Source organism: Silurus meridionalis, chromosome 20 (assembly GCF_014805685.1).
Source record: "Silurus meridionalis isolate SWU-2019-XX chromosome 20, ASM1480568v1, whole genome shotgun sequence".
Lineage (NCBI taxonomy): Eukaryota > Metazoa > Chordata > Actinopteri > Siluriformes > Siluridae > Silurus > Silurus meridionalis.
In genome coordinates, this window is record NC_060903.1 from 3002919 (window position 1) to 3028477 (window position 25559).

Below are 25559 nucleotides of genomic sequence, written 5' to 3' on the forward strand. Positions count from 1 at the left end.
ATATATATATATATATATATATATATATATATATATATATATATATATATATATAAGTAGAGACATAATACAAGTATAAACATCAACACCAACTCCACAGTAAAGAAGGCCCAACAACGTCTTCACTTCCTGAGGAGGTTGAAAAGAGCCAGACTCCCACCACCCATCTTTACCACCTTCTACAGAGAAACTATGGAGAGCGATCTGGCCAGCTGCATCACTATATGGTTCGGAAACTGCAAAGCCATATCTATCAAAAACATCTTCGAAACATGCTGTGTATGCAGCGCCTCAACCATTGTGAAGAATCCCTTTCACCCCTCCCACAGTCCGTTCAACACCCTGCCATCAGGCATGTGTTTCAGAAGCATCAGGACCCGCACTACAAGGTTCTGCAACAGCCTTTCCCCCCCGAACTGTCAGAGCCCTAAACTCCCACCCATCACCTTGATTCCTCATCCGTAACTGTGCACTATGGACATTAATCTTTACTACATGGACATTAACACACACTCGCACACAACCACTTTACTGTGCATTGTAAATGCACACTGGACACTGTAGCACATCTACAGACATCTGCACTCCTGGACTTTAACTGTAGAAAGAAAGAAAGAAAGAAAGAAAGAAAGAAAGAAAGAAAGAAAGAAAGAAAGAAAGAAAGAAAGAAAGAAAGAAAGAAAGAAAGAAAGAAAGAAAGAAAGAAAGAAAGAAAGAAAGAAAGAAAGAAAGAAAGAAAGAAAGAAAGAAAGAAAGAAAGAAAGAAAGAAAGAAAGAAAGAAAGAAAGAAAGAAAGAAAGAAAGAAAGAAAGAAAGAAAGAAAGAAAGAAAGAAAGAAAGAAAGAAAGAAAGAAAGAAAGAAAGAAAGAAAGAAAGAAAGAAAGAAAGAAAGAAAGAAAGAAAGAAAGAAAGAAAGAAAGAAAGAAAGAAAGAAAGAAAGAAAGAAAGAAAGAAAGAAAGAAAGAAAGAAAGAAAGAAAGAAAGAAAGAAAGAAAGAAAGAAAGAAAGAAAGAAAGAAAGAAAGAAAGAAAGAAAGAAAGAAAGAAAGAAAGAAAGAAAGAAAGAAAGAAAGAAAGAAAGAAAGAAAGAAAGAAAGAAAGAAAGAAAGAAAGAAAGAAAGAAAGAAAGAAAGAAAGAAAGAAAGAAAGAAAGAAAGAAAGAAAGAAAGAAAGAAAGAAAGAAAGAAAGAAAGAAAGAAAGAAAGAAAGAAAGAAAGAAAGAAAGAAAGAAAGAAAGAAAGAAAGAAAGAAAGAAAGAAAGAAAGAAAGAAAGGACAAGAAATGAAGTGGGGAAAATAAAGCAAAAAGACAAGAAAAAGGAAAAGAAAGACTAAAAAAGAAAGGAGGACAGACAGACAGACAGACAGACAGACAGACAGACAGACAGACAGACAGATAGATAGATAGATAGATAGATAGATAGATAGATAGATAGATAGGCACTCTGACCCCAGCTTCCTGACATCACTGGAATATGCAAAAGAGAGAATTTCTTTGTGCTGTAAAATGGTTAAGCATTGGTTAATGGTTGCAGATGCCAATGCCATAATGCCAGTGGTTAGGGATCTAAACTAGCTTGAGTCAATAGCTGCTTTTTATGGCTTGTCGGCCATATTGGCCAGTTGCCTAGCAACCGCAGTCTTGCTCAATGTTTTTTTTATTATTATTATTATTATTATTATTATTACGTCAGAAGGATGGATCAAAGGAAAAGGGAAAATATTGTATGAGTCAGTATGAAGACGGCGATTTTAGGACCCAGAAGTTGCTGGAGAGAAGGAGGAGTTGAGGAGAAAGTGGGAGGAGTCTGAGGTTTGATTGACACAGAGGCTCGGCGAGCGAGTAATCCGGAGAAGTGACCACACTGAATCAGGGGAGGGGGAGAAAACCAGCAGGAAAAGGATTCCGTTTGGAAAATTCGTCCCCAATTCTGTAAAGCGAATGTATAAGAATTGGTCGGGAGGCGATCTCGGTTACCGATGCGCGTTCAACGGTAGTTGATAATGATGAAGATGAGGCTGCCAGCGGCGGAGGGAGACAACGACGCGGCCGACGGTGAGCGACGACGGGAAAACAGCACCGCCACCACAACGACCAACAGAAGCAGCGGCGGCGGAGGGGGCGGCGAGCGGGGCTACATCGCTTTCAACGCGTCGACGAAGGACGGAGCGGCGCGCACACCGCGGCAGCTCGACAAGGAGGCGGTGTTCGAGTGGTTCGGATTGCGGCTCAGCCCGGCCAAGCGCGTGGAGTTCATGTGCGGTCTGCTCCACATGTGTCAGCCGCTCGAGCTGCGATTCCTCGGCTCGTGCCTCGAGGACCTCGCGCGGAAGGACTTCCACGTCCTACGCGATTTCGAGGCGCGCGCCAACAGCGCCGCCGAGCTGCGACTGCTCGCCGACGTCCGCGACCCAGTCGTGCTCTCGCGCCTGCTCGTCTGCCTCTCGCTGCTCGGCTCGAAGAATCTCGAGTGCGCCGCGGTCCTCTACGGCACGCTGAGCCGCATCAACTGCCTCAATGTGCCGCAGCCCGGACCGGGACCGGCGACGCTGGAGCAGCTGGCGTTACTTTTCGCCATGGCGTCGCTGCACCCGGCGTTCACCTTCCACCAGAGGGAGGTCGTGCGGGCGCAGCTGGACCGGGTGGAAGCCCTGCTGGAGGAGAGGAGCCTGAGCCACTGCGCATGCGCAGCCCAAACCCTGGTAACAGTGACCTGACATAAAACTTTGCACACATTTTATACCCAGAGATCTCTCACTTTTTTTTACTGATTCTTCTCGTGTATTTTCTGCAATTCTTCAAGAACTTTACACTTGTGCCCCTCTGACGTTATTACTGATATCGGGTTGTTTATCGTCGTTCAAAATCATACTGACACGTCTAATACAGAATAATAATAGTCTAGACGTTGTCCCAGGATGCATTGCATGTCTGCTCAGTTAGGTAACGATGGACAAGATAAGATGGTATTGGCATAAAAGCTGAAGTTATAGAAGCTTGAGTACAGCATGTAGATGAGACACACTAAAGCAGTGGTCCTCAACCTTTTGCACCAGTAAACAGTGTCATTTTTCCACGAACCGGTGTGTGTGGGTCAGTGGGTCACACACAAAACTCAACACAATAATGTATATATCATATCACTATTATACACAAAAGATTAAATGCATCTATGATCCAAAATTGTAGATCGACTCACTATAATGAGCTTTTTTTGTCATTTAGTTTTTGTTCCTTTAATCAGAAATAAAATATTTTCTATAAGCAGACCCCTCCCCCACTCCAACACGTGTACATAAACAAAGTTTGACTATACTTCCCATAATTTATGTGTGTATATAACTGCATATATGGGAGTCACATGACAATAGAACGAACGACTCGGACCAGAGGACTCGTGACGACCTACTCAATTCTGTTTCCCGTACACAACCTACTGAGATTTCCTGAAGCTTTGCTCGTGCGCGTCCAGTAGAAAATGAACGAATCACTCTTCGAGACGACTTCTGAGTATAGCATGCATTTCCACTGCATACTTTATTCAAGCTTCTATATCTGTTTATCTTGTGCATTGTGTGTTATGATATCGAATGAACAATCCATCATCAGCAATAATACTTAAATATTAATATACAACCATAAAGGCTGTATTATACCAATAAACAGCACAGAGAGGCGAGGCTTATTGCAGTTTCAAGTCGAGTTGAAATGAAACCTGACCCTTTGCCAGGTCGTACTACAGCTTCAATGATTACAGACTGAACCTGAATTTTATACATTATATATACACTAAATTGCCAAATGTATTGGGACACCTGACCCTTCCTGCCATATGTGGTTCCTTTCCAAACTGTTACTTCAAAGCTGAAGGCACACAATTGTACAAGACGTCTTTATGCGCTATAATAAAATTTTGCATTCACTTGAACTTTGAAACCCAAACCTGTTCCAGCATGGTGATGCCCCTGTGCACAAAGTGAGCTCCTTGAAGATCTGGTTTACATGCTTTGGAGACGAAGATCTTGCTGCTATAGAGCTCTGATCTCATCCCTACTGAACACCTTTGGGATGAATGTGAACGCTGACTGCACCCCAGGTCTCCTCACCTTCATCAGTACCTGCATTTCGTAACACCCTTGTGGCTGATGAACACACATTTCCATAAACACACTCCAAAATCTAGTGGAACATCTTCCCAGAAAAGTGGAGGGAATTATAAGAGCAAATTGGGACTAAATGTGGAATGTGATGCTCAAAAACCACATACCCGGTGACCCAATACTTTTGGCAATATATTGTGTGTGTGTGTGTGTGTGTGTGTGTGTGTGTGTGTGTGTGTGTGTGTATATATATATATATATATATATATATAATGGCTTGCATTTAATGCATTTATTGCGGAATACCTTAGATACCGATCCTGGACCAGGCGTTAAAAGATTTCCAGGCTCCAAATTCAGGCACTGTAACACCCCTTGTGAATAATTAATACAGAGTTCCCCCAGTCGAGCTGCCTGTGTCACCCTCACTGCCTGTTTTAGTACTTTGTACCACTCTAACACACCCAACTTGACTCGTCAGTTCGTTATCAAGTCCTTTCTGAAGTTAAGGCGAGTGAGAGCAGAGAAACACCATCGTAATGCATCACTGTGCAGTTTTTAGGCTGATCTTAAGACTATTCTGACTGATTTGGTTGACGGATTTTGGTTTTGGCTCGGGATGTTTCGAAATCCGAAACTTATTTATATATCGGAAAATCCGCATAAGAATAAACAGCGTGTAGAAATAAATGTCAAAATCGTTAAGATTATACGATCGTTTAGGTGTTTTGATGCACAGAGTATAATCAGATTCCTTCTGCCGTTTTCCAGGGTAAATAAGTGTGGCGTTAAACCCAGCGTTTACAAAACAGCGTCAAAAACGATCCATTGTTCATTTAGTAATTAGGAACACGCCGTACTTTTTATCCGCTTGCGGTTACTTTTATGTGGATTGTGGCGGAACGTCCGTGAAGCTTCCTGTTAAAGCTACAAATTTGATCAGATTCACGCTATGATGTCATTTATGTTCATTGAATTTGTGTTAAACAGACGCACGGTTTCTCGAAATCATTTTCTTTCAAAACGAAATCTCATTCATCTACATTCTGGATACAGACACAGACTTTGATTTGACTAGCCAAATCGGACAGCACTTGCTCGTTTTGGTTTCGGTCTTTGACGTCTAAAACTTCATCCATCACAGACAGAAAAACCAGGTTGAAGGCGGGCCAGGAAAGGACCTGGTCTAACTGTAACCAAAGTTAGATTGTACACGGTTGTTTTCATTAACCCTTTTATATGACTGACAGGAATTTTCACATGACTGACAGCTTCTCAACGGGCGCGTGGTCCGATCGTTCGCTTGCTGGGTGTAGCCCTGATAAGCGCAAGGCTTCTTATTGGCTGGATCGGTCTACGTGACTCACCTGAGTTTAGAGGGCAGGAAGTGCAGGTCAGCAGATTTCAAGCTAATGAGATTGTACGAGCGGAGCCTTGCTGAATAGCACCAAGTTTAATAGCCTTTCAGGCATTCTGAGATAACTAGGCTAGGGACCGTGCACTTGTATTTGATTTAATGGGGGTTTTGAGAACATTGCTGTAATGACTGCTCGAGATGGCAGTCACTGATGCCTTCCATTCTTCTTGCCTGCTTTTGATCAGAGAAACGGGCCGTCTCAGCTGAATAGCCCTATTATGGTATCAGTATTATGTTGCCTTAAAGGGACCCGGCTGTATGTTTGTGCACGGGATGTTTAGTTGTTGTTTTTTTTATACGAGGAGTCTCCAGATTAAGTTTCTCACTGGCAGTTGAAGCCTGTGAATTGCAGCACTGTTCGAAAACAGCACTCATCAGTTTATTAAGATTAAATCAATAGTAAATCAATTTGGATAAAAGTGAATATAATAATAGCTGAATGAGCGTTAAAACCTGCAAAAACGACTATAGACTATATTTTATGCCATCGTCGTGACTGTTGTCATTGTGTGAGGTTTTAAAGTTGACCAAATATATATTCATGTATAATTCAATTTGAGTTTAAAAGACTGTGTCGGATTACCGTTCACCAGAGTCCCTTTTGAACGCTCTTGATCTTCCGTATCCCTCTCTTTTTTACGGCTTACCCGGAGTTTAAACAGCGCTGTGGATGTCCTGTCCTTCATGCTGACCTCTAGCTGATGCGGCTGTCAGGTTCAATTTGCCATGACATGGTGAATAAACCACCGAGGCCAAAGAGAGCAAATGCCTCTGGATGTGAGCCTCTGTGTTTTTGGCCAGTTACTGAAGCCACCCAGTGATTGTTGCTGGTATTAAATGAATAAATGTACTCCTTTTTTTTAATTTATTAATTTTTTTTATAAATGGTGTAATAGAAATGAATGCAGGAATAAAGTGCTAAATATTTTCAAAGATTCGTATGTCACATAAAAAATTTGAGCATCTTGTCAAAAGATCATATTTATAAATATAAGCATTTAATTAAATTTTTTAAGGGAATGTTACCAAATTGTCGTCTTTGGAGTTCATATACTCAGCGCTGCTCTCCTTTGCTTTAGCAGAGCCAGTTTTCTCGGCCGGAGCAGCTCTGTCCACACGCTGAAGCAAGAACATGGCCATCATGTCCGATCCAGCACCTCAACAACATGCCTCCAAGCCAAGGTACTGTGTTTGGCCTGCAGGGCTGGACGATATATCAATACGATAATATCGTGATCAATGATATTACGATACACATTTCAGCAACATCATTGGTATGAGGTGTTTTTTTTTTTTTTTTTTACGCTTTAACTGTTAACTGTCTCTTAGGATGTGCCAATGTTGCAGTGGTGCACATTGAGAAGATCAAACTGAAGGAGGTCTTGCAGGCAGGAGACAGCAGAGAGTATAACTTTGAGGTAGGTCTGTAAAATATCATCCACAGCAAGCCATCATCCGTGTGTGTGTGTGTGTGTGTGTGTGTGTGTGTGTGTGAACTAGATTCTAGGAACTGTTATTCCACAAGCTTTTCCACAAGTTTTTTAACAGCATTTAGATCTTTTTCTTTCCCTATTATAATGGTTCATTTTTATTCAAATTTTGTTGGTTGCCATATTACATATTACCACGTGATTTATCTTGGCTTTATTTTGACGTCCAAAAAAAACCCTGCTGTTTTACACTATATGGACAACTGATCTAAAGGGTTCTATGTGCTTTTTGCATTCCATATTTTGTCCCCTTTTCCTGTTCAAATAACCTCCACTCTTCTGGGTAGATGTTCCACTGGATTCTGTGGAGATTTGTGAGATTCAGTGGTCTAATTCACCCCCAAGGTGTTCAATAGGGTTGAGCTCAGAGCTCTATAGCAGAAGATCTTCCATTCCATCTCATGTACACCATATATTTATGGAGCTAGCTTTGTGCATATGGGCATTGCCATGCTGGAACAGGTTTGGGAGGCTGGAAAAGTCAGGCGTCCCAATTCTTTTGTTCATGCTAGATAGCTAGCTTGATCCTGACCAAAGTTTGGCTCAAAAGTTTAGGACCTGCGTAGACTAAAATCAACATTAAATTTTTTCTGATACAGAAATATTCCGAAATTTTTAGTCGTATTCGAATGTTTCTGAAGCTCATCTAGAAGTTTATGGCATTGTAACATTATAAGCGATAAGGTGAGGAACACTGAGGATCTCTTTATCATGGCATCTGTTAGTGGGTGGGATTTATTTATTAGGCAGCAAGTGAACATTTTGTTCTCAAAGTTGATGTTAGAAGCAGGAGAAACGGGCGAGCGCAAGGATTTGAGCGAGTTTGACGGAATTCTGACGTCTAGACGACTGGGTCAGAGCGTCTCCAAAACTGCAGCTCTTGTTGGATGTTCGCGGTCTGCTGATCTTTAACCACTGAGCTACCGCTTTTATTACGTGATTGACGTTTATCAATACACGCACAAACTTGCTGTGGGAAATTCACTTCAGCCACAGCAGACAGCGTTTCACACGTACAGGATTTTCCCGCCCATTTAACACATCCCTTCACATCTGCTTGTTGGCACACGATGTTCGTGTCGTTCTTGACTTACTCCGTTCCATCTGCATTATGCATGGAGCCTGAAAATGACACGAGCTGCACGCTGGATAAATACCATAGCGGACTAGCGATAGCTTTTCTTTCTCTCTGAGGGACACTTAGCAGTAAACATCCGGTTGTTGACAGAGTGGACGGTCCCTCTGGTCTGGACTGGGAGAGAGTGAAGGGCTCAACACCATATTGTGCTCTCTCTGTCTTTCTTTTGCTCTTTCTCTTTCTTTTTGCTCTCTTTCTTTGGCCTGTTTGAAGGAGAGTGTCGACAAAAAGAAAAAGGTCTCTTAAGGACTTATTTCAGCTTCTCTGTTGTCTTAGTAATTGTTGTAGGGTCACTCTGGTTCTCTCGGGAGAAAAAAGCGACTAAGTTTAGCCAGGAAGTCCTCCCTTCCCTGAAAACACAACACACACACACACACACACACACACTTCCTGCAAGGCCACGGCTGATAGGATTCCTAGAGATTCTTGGAAGGACTGCTTCTTTGTTTTGTTTTTTTTTCCTCAGCAGAAGTGTGACTTTTAAAACAGCAAGCATCAGTCGGATGCCAGATCAGTTTTGTTTATAATTCAGAAGACACCGCAGGTCGCTCTCCGCGAATCCAAATCGGTGCCAGAGCGTTCGCTTGTGTCTTTAATGCCAGACTCGACTCGTGCTAATTATTCGGCGTTTTTTACAAATCGTGTCATGCGGGGAGAAAATAGAACGCGCTGTAACACACCACAGCTATTTCGAGGGATAGAAATAGGGTTTTCCTGCATTTTTGGGATTTTTTTTTTTTTCTTTTCGAAAACTCAAGCGACTTCCTCAGTTCAGTTCTGGCCAAAACTCTTTCGTTCTGTATGGCGGTGAAGGATTTTAACTTTGTTTTTGTACTTGGGAATGTTTTTTTAGGTAGCTTTACTTCATCAGAGTATTTTCTTTTTTTTGGGTGGGGGCTTCACTTAGACTTCACTTGATGAATTTGCTGCATTTTCAACAATTAATATTTAACTTTTGACTCCATTCCTGTGGCACATATGTGACCACAGGCGGTGTGGAATAAGGGTTCTCTCACTGTGTATCTAAAACTGCAGAAAACTCTCCTTAGAAAGGTCTCATGTGCAGGAGAATGGAACACTACACTTCACCAGTGATATAGCGTTCTCATAGGTCAGTGCATTTACTTTTGATACTTGAGCACATTGAATGGGAAAAGAGTTTTATGCTCCGGCTCAATTAGACATGTAAAAGGAGTACTTCTGCTGGAGGAATATTGAGTACTGGTATTCTGGCTCGCTTGTATGCAAAGGGAGAAACAAACTACAGTGACTGGCAAACAGGAAGTGGTAGCCATTGGTGAGATGTTCCAACAGATTACTTTGTGGACTGATCAGAAGGTTGTGAGTTCAAATGCCAGCACCACCATGGTGCTACTGATGGTTCCTTGAACAAAACCCTTAACCCTCAACTGCTTAGTTTTATTAAGTGAGGCAAGTGGACTGTGGACAATTGCATCTGCCAAATGCCGTAAATCGAACATTCAGGAAAATTGAAGTTCATTAATAAAAGCTAGCTACAGCTAAGAGACTGCTACATCGCCTCTTGCACTACCGCACGTGCAAAATGTAGTTCTTCTTGCTCGTATCGTAAATCGAATTCGTCTCCAATTCTGTTTCGAAGCAACAGAATTTCAGAACGTCCCCAAGGTAACTAATGAATATTAATGAGCATGGAAAACTGCTTATGAATATTTATGAGTAGTTTGGCAGGTTAAAACAAAAAACAAGACAAGACTTGGAGATGCAAAGCGGTTTTTAGTTTGTTTCAAGAATAAACGCAGACGTTAGTATGTGTCTTAAAGACAATCAGGAGCGATAATCATAATAATACTCTGTAGCATCATTTACGTGCTGTGGTGGACCCGTGGGGTGGTGTTGGAGCTTCGTACGGGCCTTGGGAAAGGTCATTCTAAAGCAGCGAGCGTTTGTCTTAACACAAAGGAGCTTTCTTACCATGCAAAACAGCATTCAGGGTTTCTCTTTTCTCCCGAAGCGCGACTCATTGTGCCCGTCCGAGCCGGAAGACGTAACGGTACTTTCACCCCGAAACGAGATTCGAGATCAGAAAAACGTAAAACCCCTAAATTTAATTGGAGGTTTAGTTGTTTACTTGTATTAGGATGAGTGTGAGATTCAGATAGTAAACAATGACGGTGTTTTGTTCGCGGGATAAGGACGTCACTGCTGACAGATCAAAGTATAAATCAAAGTATAAATCAAAGCTCAAAGCAGTTTTTTCCAAGCTTTAATGGCTGCCATCATCAACGATCAAGCCAGTCATTCTGGTGTCACCAGAAAGCTGAGATGGTCCTCAGTTGGCTAAAATAAACCGTTTCTCATCCACCACTCAAATCTGGAAAGCATTCAGAGTGGTGTATCAAAGCTCAAATTTTTCTATCAAAGCAGTAGGTTTTGATTTGTAATCCTCTGAAATATGCGGCTCTTGGCTGGCTTTGAAAAGCGCATCTCCTCTGACTTTTTTTTCTTTTTCTCACTCCAAAAGGGAGGAGCACATCCATCTTGTAGTAGTTTCTTCAAAACCCGGAGGCGTGGGCGAGACATATTGAGGACACTTGCGAGAACGTGACTAACCTTTCGACCCGCCTCCTTTGGCTTTTTTTTTTCCCTTGACACTAGCGAGCGTTTGACGGAGAGTTGCTCTGACACCGTCCGCTGAGGAAAACGCTCTCGGACGCCGCCACGCGTCATTAGGAGTTCGGCAGCAAATCGCTTCGGTTCCTGCTGTAAATAAATAAATTATATTTATTCCCTTGGGGTAGATAGAACAAGTGGATCTTGGGGGGCTTGGCTTTTAAAGTCCCTTTCTGGTGGTACTGATGGTACTTTTTTTTTTCTCCAGAGATTATGAACTAATCCCAAACTCCTCCCATTTCAGATTTGTACTGCTGTCTAAAAAATAAAATAAAATACTAAACAAAAACAAATGTCACCGTATACATGCAACATACACAGTATACAGACAAAAGTATTGGATTACATGACTTTCCAGCCATATGTGGTTCTTTCCCAAACTGTTACCACAAAGTTGATGGCACACAGTTGTATAGGACGTCTTTGGAGGCTGTTGCGTTATATTTTCTTTTCACTTGACCCATGAACCCAAACCTGTTCCAACATCACAGTGTCCCCTGTGCACAAAGCCGACTCCATGAAGAAATGATTGAGGCTACATCTACACTAATCATTTCCAAAAAGTTGCTCATCCACACTGAAATATCTGAAAACGTTTACGTCCCTGTACTGCGCATGAGTAGTACACGCTGTTTTCAGAAAAAAACATTTTAGTTGGAATTGTGTGGAAGATCTTGAGTGCCCTGCTATAGATCTCAAACCCTATTGAAGGTCATTGGGATAAATGTGAGCAATGACTTCTCTGACTCCAGGCCTCCTCACCTCACCTACATCATCAGTATCTGACTTTATTAACACACTTGTAGCTGAATGGATCTCCACAAATCTTCACAAAATCTAGTGGAACATCTTCCCAGAAGAGTGGACGTTATTATCATAGAAAATGGAGTCCAAATGCGGAGTGGGATGTTCAAAAGGCACGCAGCAATATGGTCATGTGTCCACCGACTTTTGTTCATAGTGTGTATGTTGTGTAATGGCTTTTGAGTGTGTGTACTGAATTGAAAAGAATTTTCAATAACATTTAGTAAACACACTGCATGTTTGAACTGACTTAAAAACCTTGTAAAATGGAGCTAGCTGGCCAGCAAGATAGCAACATATTGACGGTGAATTAGCGGTAAACGATCGCTAGCCTGCTAGCTAGCTCTCAAACGACACTTTTCCAGTAAAAACAGTAAAATCATGAGAGCAAAATTATATGTTAAGAAATATTTATTGTATGTCTGACTTTTAGTGCATGCCTAGGTGCTTGAGTTTTAGCGCAACACACACACACACAGGCGGCACATGAAAAGAAAGCTGGAGCTTGGCGGGCCGTACCATCTGCTCGCCTGTATGTGGCACGGAGGAGTGTGTTCTTGCCAATTCATCCATCTTTCTTTAGCTCAGGCCGAGCAGAAGCAGTTCAGCCTGAGTAGTAAAATCTGTTCACGAGCTCCACCAGTAATAAACCTGCATCTGTTTATTATAGCTGGACGCGTTCATTTCCTCGTCGTCACGGCGATAGTTTTCCTCACAACATAGAACGTCGGTATGCAGTTTATTACTCTAGACTTTGCGCATACTAAGGCTAAGACATAACACATCACGTGTTCACGTAACGATTGTGTGATTATGGCTGCTGTATACGTCTTGGATTACACGTTAGCTACGACGTCTGGCTTTGTCTTATGGACAAAAGTTTGTGGTTCAGTCCCCATCTTCTGTGACGTTCCACTAGGTTGCTTGTGGAGATTACTCCTCAGGTACTGATGTCAGGGAGGTGAGGAGGCCTGGGGGATGTTCAAAAGGTTTTGAGCTCTGTATCAGGCCACCTAAAATCTTCTACACACTTCCAGACTATATAAAGCTTATCTTCAAGGAGCAGGCTTTGTACATAGATGCACTGTCATGCTGGAACAGCTTTGGGTTTTCTAGAATTTTTTTGTGGTAACAGTTTGGGCAAGAACCACATATGGCTGGAAAGTTAGATGTTCTGATACCTTTGTCCATATAGTGTATCTATGAAGTCTATTTGTTTTTTGGTACTGTTCACACTTCTTAAACATTTGTAGGCGGGGTCAAGGAGATCGAAAAATGATCCCAATGATCGCAAATTGTGCCAAGGAATAAAAGAGGACCATCCAAAATGGCCGCTCATATAATGTATAATGTTCAGCAATATCACTAGAAACGCACTAGCACTAGAAATGGAACAATCCACGAAGATTGTACTGAACCGTGAATTTTGTGTACTATTACACCTCTATTATATAGGAATGCTTTCTTTTTATTATTAGTAGTAGATTGTGTGGAGGATCTACTCGGGCAAACGAACTAACAGTTTATATGCGCTATATTTGACTTTCACGGGATTATTTTCCTAGCTCGATTTCCTGCTAAAGGGACAGCCCAAGGAGCTGACAGGTGTTGTTAATGCAGGTTCAAATTCCAGAGTCTTCGGATCGCAGCAGCTCGCCGTTACGTAATCGCGGCCTCCACGGTCTTCCTCCCGTCAGACCTCACACTGCTCGAGTGTGCGCTAGTTTGAAAAGCAGCCAAAAAGCACAGTGCTGACCGTTTCACTCCACGCCTGCTGGCTTGCCGTGTAAGAAATTCTTGATCTAATCCTTTGTTTCCCGTTTTATCTCCAGAGGATTGGTGGGGTTTTTTGTGGTTTTTTTTTTTTTTTTTTTTTTTCCTGTGTGTGTGTCAGAGAGGTGGTGCGAGTAAGGAATCCCGGCCTGCACTAGCTTTTCAAAAGAGCAGGAAATTATTTCCTCTTACTCTCAGCCTTCCGTGCATTTCAAGCAGAGCTCCTCGTACATCACTGCCAAAGGAGGTTTTCGTAATTTTTCCTGGGACTCCTGGTTTGTGCTTTGACTCTGTGCTTTTACTAAGTGCTAAACCTGCTATTAAGACATCAGTAGCGCATTTATTTGCGAAACAGTCAGCTAAGGGGGGGCAACCCAGACAAAACATCTCCGTGTTTACTTCACTCTCCAGGCCCCCTTGGTGTTGAAAGGCAGCTCGGCGGTGCAGATAAACCCTTCATCACCCTGTTGTTGGTGTCTGGGGCATAAAGATTTGCTAGAATTACATCCATCCTCTTGATCGAGACCCAGTCTGAGGTGGCACGTGCCAAAAAATATCGCAGACATGCCAGAGATTTGTTTTTTCTCTTTTTGTTTAGTTTTTATTTACAAGCAGGTCTGTGATTTATTTTTTTTTTCCTTCTTCCAATTTTGTGAGTTTCCGAGTGTGTAAATGCAGCACATCCTGAGCCGAGAGACTGAGCTTTCATTTTCCGACCTCTAGCGAGCGCTTCAGGATACGCAGGAATTTTCCGCCATGACTCACACTCACACTAAGATAGCACAGGAATGAGCTCAGGAGCGAAACGCGGCCTCGCCAGTCATCCTCCATTTACAAAAGCTTTTAATATTTTTCCACTCGTACAACCGAACCGTAAATCTTAATCTAGTTTCGAACCGCCTTCGGGAATTCTTCAGTCAGTGGAACGACCCACTTCTTGCTGTTTCCGGGGTTCTAAATGTAGAAGGCTGTAACACAAAAAAAGACTTGAGGTCCACAGTAAAGTGTGTGGTTTTTTATTAGGTATAGTAATTTATGTACGAAGTCTTACAGATGTTAGTCAAATTCCTATTTTTTTTTTTGTTACATACACAAACATACACAGTGAAATGCTTTTTATAACTGGTCCATCCGGTAGATGAAATGAAAAGACTTGCGATCTGACTGAGAGACAGACAGACAGAAAGAGAGACAAAATCAAGGCAGAAAGCGAGGCAAACAGAAAGAAGGGCCTTAGCCAACGAGGTGAGCAAGAACCCGATGTTCACTCTGAAAGAGCTCCAGCGTTTCTCTGTGGAGAGAGGAGAACCTCCCTGAAAAACGACAGTCTCTGCACCAATCAGGCCTGTATGGTAGTGTGGCCAGATGGAAGCCACTCCTCAGTAAAAGCCACGACAGCCCACCTAGAGTTTGCCAAAAGGCATCTGAAGGACTCTTTTAGAACATGAGAAAAAAAGATTGAACTCTGGCCTGAATGCCAGGCGTCATGTCTGGAGGAAATCAGGCACCGCTCATTGCCTGGCCAATACCATACAGTGAAGCATGGTGGTGGCAGCGTCATGCTATGGGGAAGTTTTTCAGCAGCAGGAACTGGGAGACTGGTCAGGGTCAAGGGAAAGATGAATGCATCATTGTACAGAGACATCCTTGATAAAAACCTGCTCCAGAGCTCGATGGACAACAGACTGGAGCGACGGTTCCAACAGCACAACGACCCTAAGCACAAAGCCAAAATAACAAAGGAGTGGCTACGGGATGACTTTGAATGTTTTCAAGTGGCCCAGCCAGAGCCCAGACTTGACCATTTCTGAAGGGATCGGAAAATGGCTGTGCACCAACGCTCCCCATCCAACCTGATGAAGCTTGAGAGGTTCTGCAAAGAAGAATGGGGGAAACTGGCCAAAAATAGGTGTGAAGCTTGTAGCATCAAACTCAAAAAGACTTGAGACTGTAATTGGTGCTAAATGAGCTTCAACAAAGTATTGAGTATACGAGCTGCATCTACATCATTGAACATTTAAAGGTCTGGTATGGAGGAGTCAGTGTTAAATCTATTATGATCTCAGATGTTGAGCTAATTTATGAGATTCGCAGGAGCTCCTGGTTCCATAACGTCAACTGACTGTAGAAGACTGTAGAAAGGACATTACTCATCACACACACTAGTGCTCATGAAATTTCTCACTCTCTGGTGTTTGTAATGTTTTAATGATTTATATTCATGCACTTGGTGTTACCCAAATGAGGATGGGTTCTTCTTTTGAGTCTGGTTCCTCTCAATGTTTCTTCCTCTTTCCATCTAAGGGATGCCACAGTTGCTCCAGGTTTGCTCATCAGGGGATAAATACCCAAATTTAAATATGTAAATTTTGTTCTCAAATTTTTTTATTCTGTAAATCTGCTTTGAGACAATGTCTATTGTAAAAAGTGCTATAGAAATAAACTTGAATTGAACTGAAAATGAATAATGTTGTATAATCTCGCACACTTACTGACCAGTCGGATTCGTTTTGAACTGCGATGCAAACCAACTGAATTCAGACCGCACTTATCTCACAATCGTTTCACTGGAGTCATGTGACCCTGAGTTAGTTTGCTGTTCCAGATTATTTGGAGAAATTCTTTTTGCGTCTCCTTTTTGAAATAATTCGGACGCACCGTCGCCTTCGATCCAACTGCCGTCTCGATAGAACTATTAAAAGTGTTTGTATGATACACGATTCTGTTTAGGAATAAACCCCTGAACTCATTGTGTTAAATACGTAAAGTGATTTTTTTTCTTTTACACTTGATCTGGCAGTCAAAAGTTTGCGCTGCACACATTAAACTGTACAATGAGCCACGTAACCATGTTCTCGTGAAAATAACACGTCAGCCTATTTTTAGTCACGCTGCGCTACTCTGAAAACATTCCGACCGTGTACTGATGTCATTATCCCAACTGCCGGTTCTGACGCATCGTGAGCCGTCGGGGTTTTTTTTCCTCCTCCTGTCACACTTTTTTAAACTCCAGACACATAAATGTTATGAGTCAGTGGCTAAAAAGTCCGATTTCAATTTCATGCCACTTTCTGTGGACGACGCAGCTGTAAGAAGCGAGGCAGAATTGATGTGAGCCATGTGGAATGAGGGATTGTTGTCGTGTTTGAAATAGCTCCGCTGTAAGCAGACCCATGTTCTGAATGTTTTGCATAACCTGTCTGTAAGTCTAACCCTGTCGCTCGTATTTCAGGTTAAATGGTCTGATTCGTCGTCTACGGCTGTGACCAAAAGTCATCGTGAACTACAGGACTTTCTTTTAAAGGTATATTTTTTTTTTCACATTTCGTGTTCAATCAAATGCTAGTATGGTTTTTGAGAGACACATTCATGTTCCCTTTGTTTCTATGCAACAAACTGGGTCTTTCAATAGCATAAGGATTTATTAAACTCACCAAAGATGTTCTTCACTAGTTGGAGATTTGATCCAGTTCATCCCAGAGCAGTTCATTCCATGATAGATATCACTCCAGACGACTATTTACTCCAGACAGAATTGCATGGTGTTGAAGTATGGAAAGGTTGCCATGTTTGTTACTTTCACCCGGAATAATTCTCCAACCTTCCCTGCTCCAAAACAACCCCAAACCATTAAGCTTACACCTCCATGTTTGACTGTAGGGGTGAAGCAGTCTGATCACATCTTCTCTCCTGTTCTCCATCTAACACAAGTTCTCCTAGTAGAGACAAAGACGTCTTATTTGGACTCATCTGTCCACAGAACTTATTTCCACTTATTCACTGTCCAGTTCTTGTGTGTTTTTGCCTTTGACCCAGTTTGTGTATCAAAAACCATAAAAGACTCCACACCTTTGACAGACACTGTAAACTGTGGACACCTGACCATAAGATTCAATGTGCTTTTTATACTCAATTATTTTGGAGTTTATTTGGATTCACAAAGGTGTTTATAAAGTCAGGTACTGATAGGTGAAGCGAGGCGGCCCGGAGATCTGGAACATGCAGGTGTACAAAAACCATTGTGCGTGTATTGTATAATGTTTTATAAATCAAACCCGTTTTCCTTGTTTTGTCTGTAGCTGTGTAAGGAACAGCGTGCAGGAGGTTTCGAGCAGGATGTTATCGGGTTACTGACTCGGGCCGACAGTGAGCACAGGGAGCAGGAAAGAATGCTCAGGTGAGTTTCCTCTTCAATCCTGTTCCATTAGGAACATAAACTCGAGCCTTCACACGATTCTTAAGCTAGCGGCCCTATTTAGTAGGTTCAAAGCAGGTAGTGTTCTATTTCTCCTTCTTCTTTATTGGCGGTTCGCATTCTTAAGCAGAGCGTTATCGCCATCTACTATGGTAAAGGATGAGACTTTCCCTATTCCCTAGACCAATACAAAAACGCAGTGGTGCACACATCCAGCAATGAAAACCGTCCGTGTGGAAACATGGCAAAGGTTCCGTTTGGTGTCCTGATGATTTGCATTATTTAAAGCACCGTAATAACTTTAAAACATTTACAAGAATATTTTGTCTTCATGCTCCATGTTGAGTTTGGTTTTACTAATAATAAACATACATTTGCATCGCAAATAATTATATATAAACGTATGTATAATTCAAATTACATTACGTAATTAGCAAAATATATACCATAGATAAGCTGCTACACACTTATTTTTACAATTTTATTTTTGTTATTTTTACAATTTTGTCGTATCATCCTCATAAGATCTTAAGTCAAACCGTTGTAACTCGGGGGACTACCAGCATGTGTGTGCGCTGATGATATATGATTCGAATTTTGTATTTAGGTTTCCTTCATTCGTGGAAATATCTTGCCTTGCCCTTTTCGAGGCACTGTTTATTTCCCCTCATATACTGATCTCTGTGATGTATATACGTCGTGCATGTGATTCTAAAGAAGCGTAAACATGTTTCCATGAGCAGCTCCAGCTGATGAGAGACAGATAAAAACGGAGCGTGAGAATCTCTCGGAGAGATCGGCTCGCGCTGTTTATCTGACTGCACGAACGACGCGTCCCATATAAACCTCCAGTGCTGATACTGACAGCAGGAGGTGCGATTATTGTTTCTTTTTATTTATTTTAATCCGTCAGGAGCGTCAGAGGCGGGCCGGCGAAAATCAGCTTTGTGTCGTGCAGATCAGAGATGATGATTCTAAGTAAGTGCGAATGCTTTGAGGTTATGCTGCTTCATACAAGCAGCAGGTTGGAGTATTTAGGTCAGCAGGCAGTGTGTGTATGTGTGTGTGTGTGTGTGTAGGAAGGGGATTATCTCGCTCTGGTGGGAGTGCTTGTCTTTCGAGTATGTCTCTCGCTCGAGAGAAGATTAGTCTTGAGGGAAAGCAGAGACTGGCAGCAAGCTACACAATTACCTCATGGAACAGTTTGTAATCTTACTGTACGATCCTGCATTCACACTGGCAGGTTTCGTTAGTTGTTTGTGGCTTGTGCGTAAATAATAAAATGCTATCGTTCTTTCGGCCTGGATGTAGCCTGTTGTCATAGTCTGGGTGTGGCCTGTCCTTGTACCTTGGGCATGACCTGTAGGCCTGGGTGTGGTCTGTGCTCTTAGCCTGGGCATGTCCTTGTAGCCTGGGTGTAGCTATACTGTAGCCTAGGCATGGCCATGCTGTTGTTGACTGGGCGTAGTCATGTCCTCATTGCCTGGGCTTGTGACTTTTTACATCGTGCAAAAACTGTACTGAACTGAATCATATTGATTTAGAAATGAATGTAATTATATTGGTTCTAAATAGTCCTGTAGTCTTAGCCTGGGTGTATCTTATAGTTGTAGCCTGGTGTGGCCTGTAGTTGTAGCTTGGGTGTGGCCTGTAGATGAAGCCTGGGTGTGGCCTGTAGATGTAGCCTGGGTGTGGCCTATAGTTGTAGCCTGGGTGTGGCCTGTAGTTGTGGCCTGTAGTTGTAACCTGGGTTTTGCCTGGGTGTGGTCTGTAGTTGTAGCCTGGGTGTGGTTTGTGGGTGTGGCCTGTAGTTGTAACCTGGGTGTGGCCTGTAGTTGTAACCTGGGTGTGGCCTGTAGATGTAGCTGGGGTGTGGCCTGTGCTTGTAGCCTGGGTGTTGCCTGGGTGTGGTCTGTAGTTGTAGCCTGGGTGTGGTCTGTAGTTGTAGCCTGGGTGTGGCCTGTAGCTGTAGCCATGGTGTGGCCTGTATTTGTAGCCAGGGTGTGGCCTGGGTGTAGTCTGTAGCTGTATCTGGGGTGTGGCCTGTATTTGTAGCCAGGGTGTGGCCTGGGTGTGGTCTGTAGCTGTATCTGGGGTGTGGCCTGTATTTGTAGCCAGGGTGTGGCCTGGGTGTGGTCTGTAGCTGTATCTGGGGTGTGGCCTGTATTTGTAGCCTGGGTGTGGACTGTGCGCTTTCCCTGGTCGTGTCCTATAGTCATAGCCTGTGCAGGGCCATGTTATTGTAGCCTGGGCAGGGCCATATCATCATTGCCTGGGCTTTTCCATGATGCAAAAACTTGACTAAACTGAATCATATTGAATCAGAAATTAATGTTATTATATTGGTTCTAAATAGAATTATATCAGAACTGTATCATATCGTATACTACATATGAGGATGTGCAGCATATCCTTTGAAAGAGGGAGCTCGTTTCCCCTGAATAAAAAATGAACACTCTCGTATTGCTTTGCTGCTCACTCGTTCTTATTCTCCTGCTCTTTTATTTATTCCTCTCACCCACTCACTCAGGTTTCTTTCTTCTTTCTCTCTCCCATCTCTGCTCTGTGTGTCTCATACAGGGCAAGGTTTGCATCCGTGCCACGGGAGTTCCTACAGATGTGCCAGGACTCAGGGTTTTTTCTGCTCGAAGCGTCTTCCCCACACAGCACTCACAGTAAGTGTTCACTTCATGGTCACTTCAGCAGCACTAACGAGCACACCGTCACACAAGGAGCTCGAGCTGCCCAGGCTTTTCCTTCGCAATACACCTTGCTGCCTGCTGTTAGAATCACCTCTACTTTTCTGAGATGTTTAACTGGATTTTATGGAGATATGTGCTCATTAACACACAAGGGTGTGAGTAAAGTCAGGTATTGATGTAGGCAGTGGCGGGCAGTGCATTTGGTACCTGGGCCTTAATTGGGGACGTACCCGACTTAATCCACCTCTTAATACCACCACTATCATATTGCAATTATAGAAACCATCAATAATATACAGAAACGCAATATAACACGTGGCATTACAGAGAGAGAGACATTTCATGTATGGAGGGTGAAGATCATTTTACTAAAGCAAGAAACCCAGTTAAGACTCCAAACCTCTACACTACAACTGCAGCTGTGCACCTACATCATCTGGAGCAGTTCAGAATTAATATTTGTCTGATAACATGACAAAAACATAAAATGTAAATAAAATACAACCTACTCACCAGAGATGCAGACTCCTCACCAGTTTTGCAGGGCTCCTCAGAGGCTGTAATCCAGTGGTACCACTCGTATTCACTGGTCTGGAAGTGGTGAACAATCCCTTTCCCAGACTGAGACACGCTAGCTAGCTTCGTGGTTGGCCGACCTCCTCACAATGTCTAGCTTTTCTTCAGAATGTATTTTTAAGTATGTCCACGACCAAATCAATTTCTTCTTCTCCATAGGTATAAAAAAAGTCTAACTCAGATGTATTAATGTGTGCAGAGCTACACACGTGTTTTGCCAGTCGAACTTGGCTGTAACAGTTTCCCTCTGACCAACCAATCAGAGGACGGAAAAATTGCGCTATTCTGGGACAGCTAGCTGCCCTGTGAGACGAATATGAAATCTGATTGGTTAAAGAAACAAACTCATCGATAATATTCTCTATGGTCAAAGAGCCAGCAGTACAAACTTTGAAGGCCCTGGGCAGATTAGATTGACATGGCAACACATCGAGGCTAAAATCTGATTGGACAAAAAAAATCTAACATCCACATACACGTACTGGAACCAGTGCAGCCAAGAGAAACACTACGAAATGAAGAGAATAAACTGTTGGGAATAAATTAATACAATTTCATAGAACAAATATTAGAATTGAGGTTGTAAATGTAGGTCAGTGCTTCTGATAGTAAATAAGAATAAGTTGTAAATAATAAAGATTAAATGTAATATAGCACTGTAAAATAACAAAGTGCTTCTTTAAAGCGTAACGAGCTCAGGTGGAGGTCAAACGCTCGCCCCTTACAGAGGTTAAGGAAAAACACGTGAACCATTACATGGGTTGTGACAGGTCTTGGATATGGGAAAATCAGATTACAGTACAGTTTCCAACACGCTGCTTTACACACCACACTCACTTACCCATTATGTTTTCTGTCTGGTGCCAGAATGGAAACAGGAGGCTAGCTTGAGCGGTATCTGTCTGCCTGTGTGTGTGTGCTCGCACTGTGGGAGGTTTAATATCTGCTTCTCTGCGCAGGTAACAGCACACCTGGTGCCAGAACCCGACAGCCGGCGCCTCGCTTCTCAGAGGACTGCTCCGAGACTTCCAGCCTCGATGAGGGTAAGACACACACACACACACACACACACACACACACACACACACACACACACACACACACACACACACACACACACACAGGTATGCTACATTAAACCTTAAAACAGTTCCAGATGATAGTTTGGGTTCAGGGCAAAAATATATAACGAGATTATATATATATATAATTATATATTATATAAAAATATATAACGAGAATGCATTTCCTCAACAAAGATGCGTTCCTTCAGCATTGCGCTCGAGCTAAATCATGCTCAGGGAATTTATTTGATCAACATAGTCCATGATTTTTGATCTTGGCAAGTAAAAATATCTTGTACAGTCGAAGTGATGTTGTATTTCATATGAAAAGATTATAATAATACAACAATCTGGTGATTTAACCAAACATTTCTAATCATTCGCACTCTTGAAACTTGCTATTATTTTTAGAGAAACAAATAGAATCATCTGCCTGCCAGTAGAAGAAAACTATTTAATGCCCATATTAAAGATGTTTATTGATTAATGTGAGCCATTCCCCAGTATAAGATTTCAATAAAACATTGATACGTGTGCAGTAATATTCAAGCTGTTTATTAGAGCTCTAAAGCCTTTATTTTTTATATAATAATAATAATTTATAATAATAATAATAATATATCTTTATTTATTATATTATTCAATAATTATTATAACTGAACTACCAGAATACGTTATGTCCTGGTTGGCATGAGTTAGAAGCTTTTTCATTGTTAAGGTTAAAGCGGTTCTGTAATGTACTGATATATACAGCATACTGTAATAGATTAATTTTGATTTGATAAAAACAGAAAAGTCTGAAAGTGTTTATAAATGTGACGATGGTTAAAAGACAGAAAGTAGGAAAAACACACAAAAGAAAGAGAAAGAATGGAGAAGACATTAAAGAATAAGGGAAAAGGAAAGAAAGAAAGAGAAACAAACAGATTAGAAAGGGAAAAAGAAAGAAAGAGGAGAGGAAAGACAAGAAAAATGAGTAGAAAAAAAAAGAGAGAGAGAAACAGAGAAAATGAGTCAGCCATGATACAGCAGTCCTGGAGCACTGAGGGTTGAGGGCCTTACACAGGGGCCCCAAGAGTGGCAGCTTTGCGAGAGAAAGAAAGTAAAAAAAAAAAAGACAAGAAACAGAAAAGAGGAAAATATCAAAGGCCAGAGAGGGAGAATGAATGAGTGTTAAGATGCAGGTGCAGATCAGAGTTTACAGGTTTAAGAGTATCAGAAAAAAATTACCACTTTGAACTTCTGTAGCCGGAAAACCCATCAAAAACCTGAATAAAACTAGGAGGAACACAGGATGTGGCTTCAAAAGTTCTAGGAGGTGTGACATTTTAAAAATGGTCTCAGAATAATAATTATTATTATTATTATATTATGAAGAACAGTATGTTGGTTTTTGTCATTAATAGTAAGTCGTAAATGACCCATAAAAATCTGATCATGGGTATGTATTATGATAACAAGGACCTCGGGATGAGAACTAATGGTGTACTGTACTTAACGTGTACAGGGAAGTGTACAGCCTCTGATTGACGAGGTTCAGACTTTAGGCCACGCCCCTTTTAGCGGCCTAGCTTTGCTTATCATTTGTTTGAAGATTGTGTACGATAGCGGTGTTCAGAAGCACCCGGAAAAACCGTCTGTGCCTCTGAGTAACTGCACAGAGTTTCGAGTGAATTTTGTGAACTCTTATTGACTCTTGAATCTCTGTCGTCTAGACCTCGACGCATATGGGGTTTCCCGCTCTAGAACACACAGCACCGGAAACACGAGCCACAGGTGAGCTACACACACACACACATTCAGAATTGTGTATATAGCTAAGAAGTATCTCTGGCTTGTTCGTCTCATAAAAATTTTCCTGTGAAATTTTTCCTTTTCCTTATGGTAAAGATCAAACGTCCCCACAAGGATAGAAAAGCAAATCTCAGAGTTTAGTTTTTTTAATTATTTAGGACCGAGTTACATTAATAACATTCATTAGATGCATTTGAAGGTTTTCAGAAGGATAGAAAGAGTGATGCGTGTGTGTGTGTGTGTGTGCGCACATGTGCGTGTGCGCGCGTACGCAGTAAGCAGCACATGGACGGCACGCAGTGGGACTGCAGCAGGAAGAATATGCACGGAGAGCCCTACAGTGATGTGATGGGAAGGAGGCGAAGCTCCCAACCATGTGGAACAGAACCAGATCAGGTCACTTCTACCTCTCCTTCCTTCTTTCTCTTCTATCTTCCTTTCTTCCACTTTATTCGCATAACTCATACTTTCTTACCTGCAGGAGTGTGAGGAGAGGAAGGTCAAAGCGAGACCGGCAGGCAAAAGGTAAACTAATACCTGACAAAGCAACATGACATGAGCGAGTCACTGTAGCACCACAGCTGTCCAGATGTCATGCACTCAAATGTACCTGTGAAATGGTTTTTAAGAGGCAGGAGGCAGTTGTTCATTCTGTTGTTGTTTTTTTCCCCCTGGTTGCACCAGGAAGTCAGAGGGATGTATTTTGCATGTCAGCCAATAGCATTCGAGAAACAACAAACCCCACCCACTTTAAACAGATTTAATGGTGTCGTAGGGAAAATAAAATATATCAAATTAAAGAAAATATTTCTTTGGTGGTGGGCATTCACTCAGGGTCCCAGGAGTGGCTGGGATTTGAACTTATGATCATCAGATTTCCCCTGGAAGCCCCCATATACACTATATGGACAAAAATATTTGGACACCTGACTTTTCGTGTGGTTTCTTTCCCAAACTGTTCCCACAAATTTGGAGGCACACAATTGTATATGAGTTCTTTGTATGCAGTAGAAGGAAATATTCATGTGTAGTCGAGGTGATTTTGAAAAACCAATCATGCACGAGCAAGAAGCGTCAGACGATCGTCGACAAAAGAATGAACGTAACAAGGAAAAGAATAGAACAGAATTTTAGAAGTGTTTCCATTTTCGGCCTTTCTGGTCATGATGCAATAATTTGACTCGAATATTGGCTTAATGTGTGGAAATGTTTTGGAAACACCGAAATGGTGTTTAATTAAGATGAAAAAAAAAAAAGACATGAAATTAAGGAAACCTGATGACTGTCAGTGTGAGATGCTGCAGCAGCTGTGTACCAGGAACAGGCTTTAATTCTCAATCAACTGAAAAAGGAAACAGCAGTGTGTGCGTGTGTGTGTACGTGTGTGTGTGTGTGTACGTGTGTGTGTGTGTGTGTACGTGTGTGTGTGTGTGTGTGCGTGTGTGTGTGTGTGTGTGTGTACGTGTGTGTGTACGTGTGTGTGTACGTGTGTGTGTACGTGTGTGTGTACGTGTGTGTGTGTGCGTGTGTGTGTGTACATTAATACACTGTGTGTTTAACAGGGACAGAGGCAGGAGAGGCCCTGTGGGGAAAAGCTCTGTTCCCAATGGGATTCAGAGAGTTCCTGCAGTCCAGATGATGAATCAGTCCATGTGTAAGGGTAAGTGTGTGTGTGTGTGTGTGTGTGTGTGTGTGTGTGTGCGTGCTTATGTGCTTATGTGTGTGTGTGTGTTTGCGTAGTGAGGCGTATGTAATGTTAGGTCCATAAGGGTAAGTGTGTGTGTGTGTGTGTGTGTAAGGGTAAGTGTGTGAGTGTTTGTGTAGTGCGAGTGTGTGCATATGAGGGTAGGTCTCT

At 42.1% G+C, this 25559-nt stretch overlaps 1 protein-coding gene across 4 annotated transcripts in view; it reads left to right on the forward strand.

The window, feature by feature from the left end:
* The first annotated feature begins 1407 nt into the window (after positions 1–1407).
* Positions 1408–25559, forward strand: part of zcchc2 (zinc finger, CCHC domain containing 2) — a 29366-nt gene continuing 5214 nt past the window's right edge. For 2 of the 4 annotated variants that reach the window (XR_006928784.1, XM_046875971.1), the window contains exons 1-11: positions 1408–2701; positions 6596–6698; positions 6846–6934; positions 16606–16677; positions 17453–17550; positions 20149–20243; positions 21806–21889; positions 23626–23686; positions 23980–24100; positions 24186–24229; positions 25267–25364. Coding sequence is in view for 3 of the 4 variants with exons in the window: in XM_046875971.1 (XP_046731927.1) it covers positions 2003–2701; positions 6596–6698; positions 6846–6934; positions 16606–16677; positions 17453–17550; positions 20149–20243; positions 21806–21889; positions 23626–23686; positions 23980–24100; positions 24186–24229; positions 25267–25364 (1564 nt within the window). In the remaining variant the exon portion in view is untranslated. The remainder of the gene's footprint in view (positions 2702–6595; positions 6699–6845; positions 6935–16605; positions 16678–17452; positions 17551–20148; positions 20244–21805; positions 21890–23625; positions 23687–23979; positions 24101–24185; positions 24230–25266; positions 25365–25559) is intronic. The other 2 variants (XM_046875970.1, XM_046875969.1) reach the window with 2 other exon arrangements.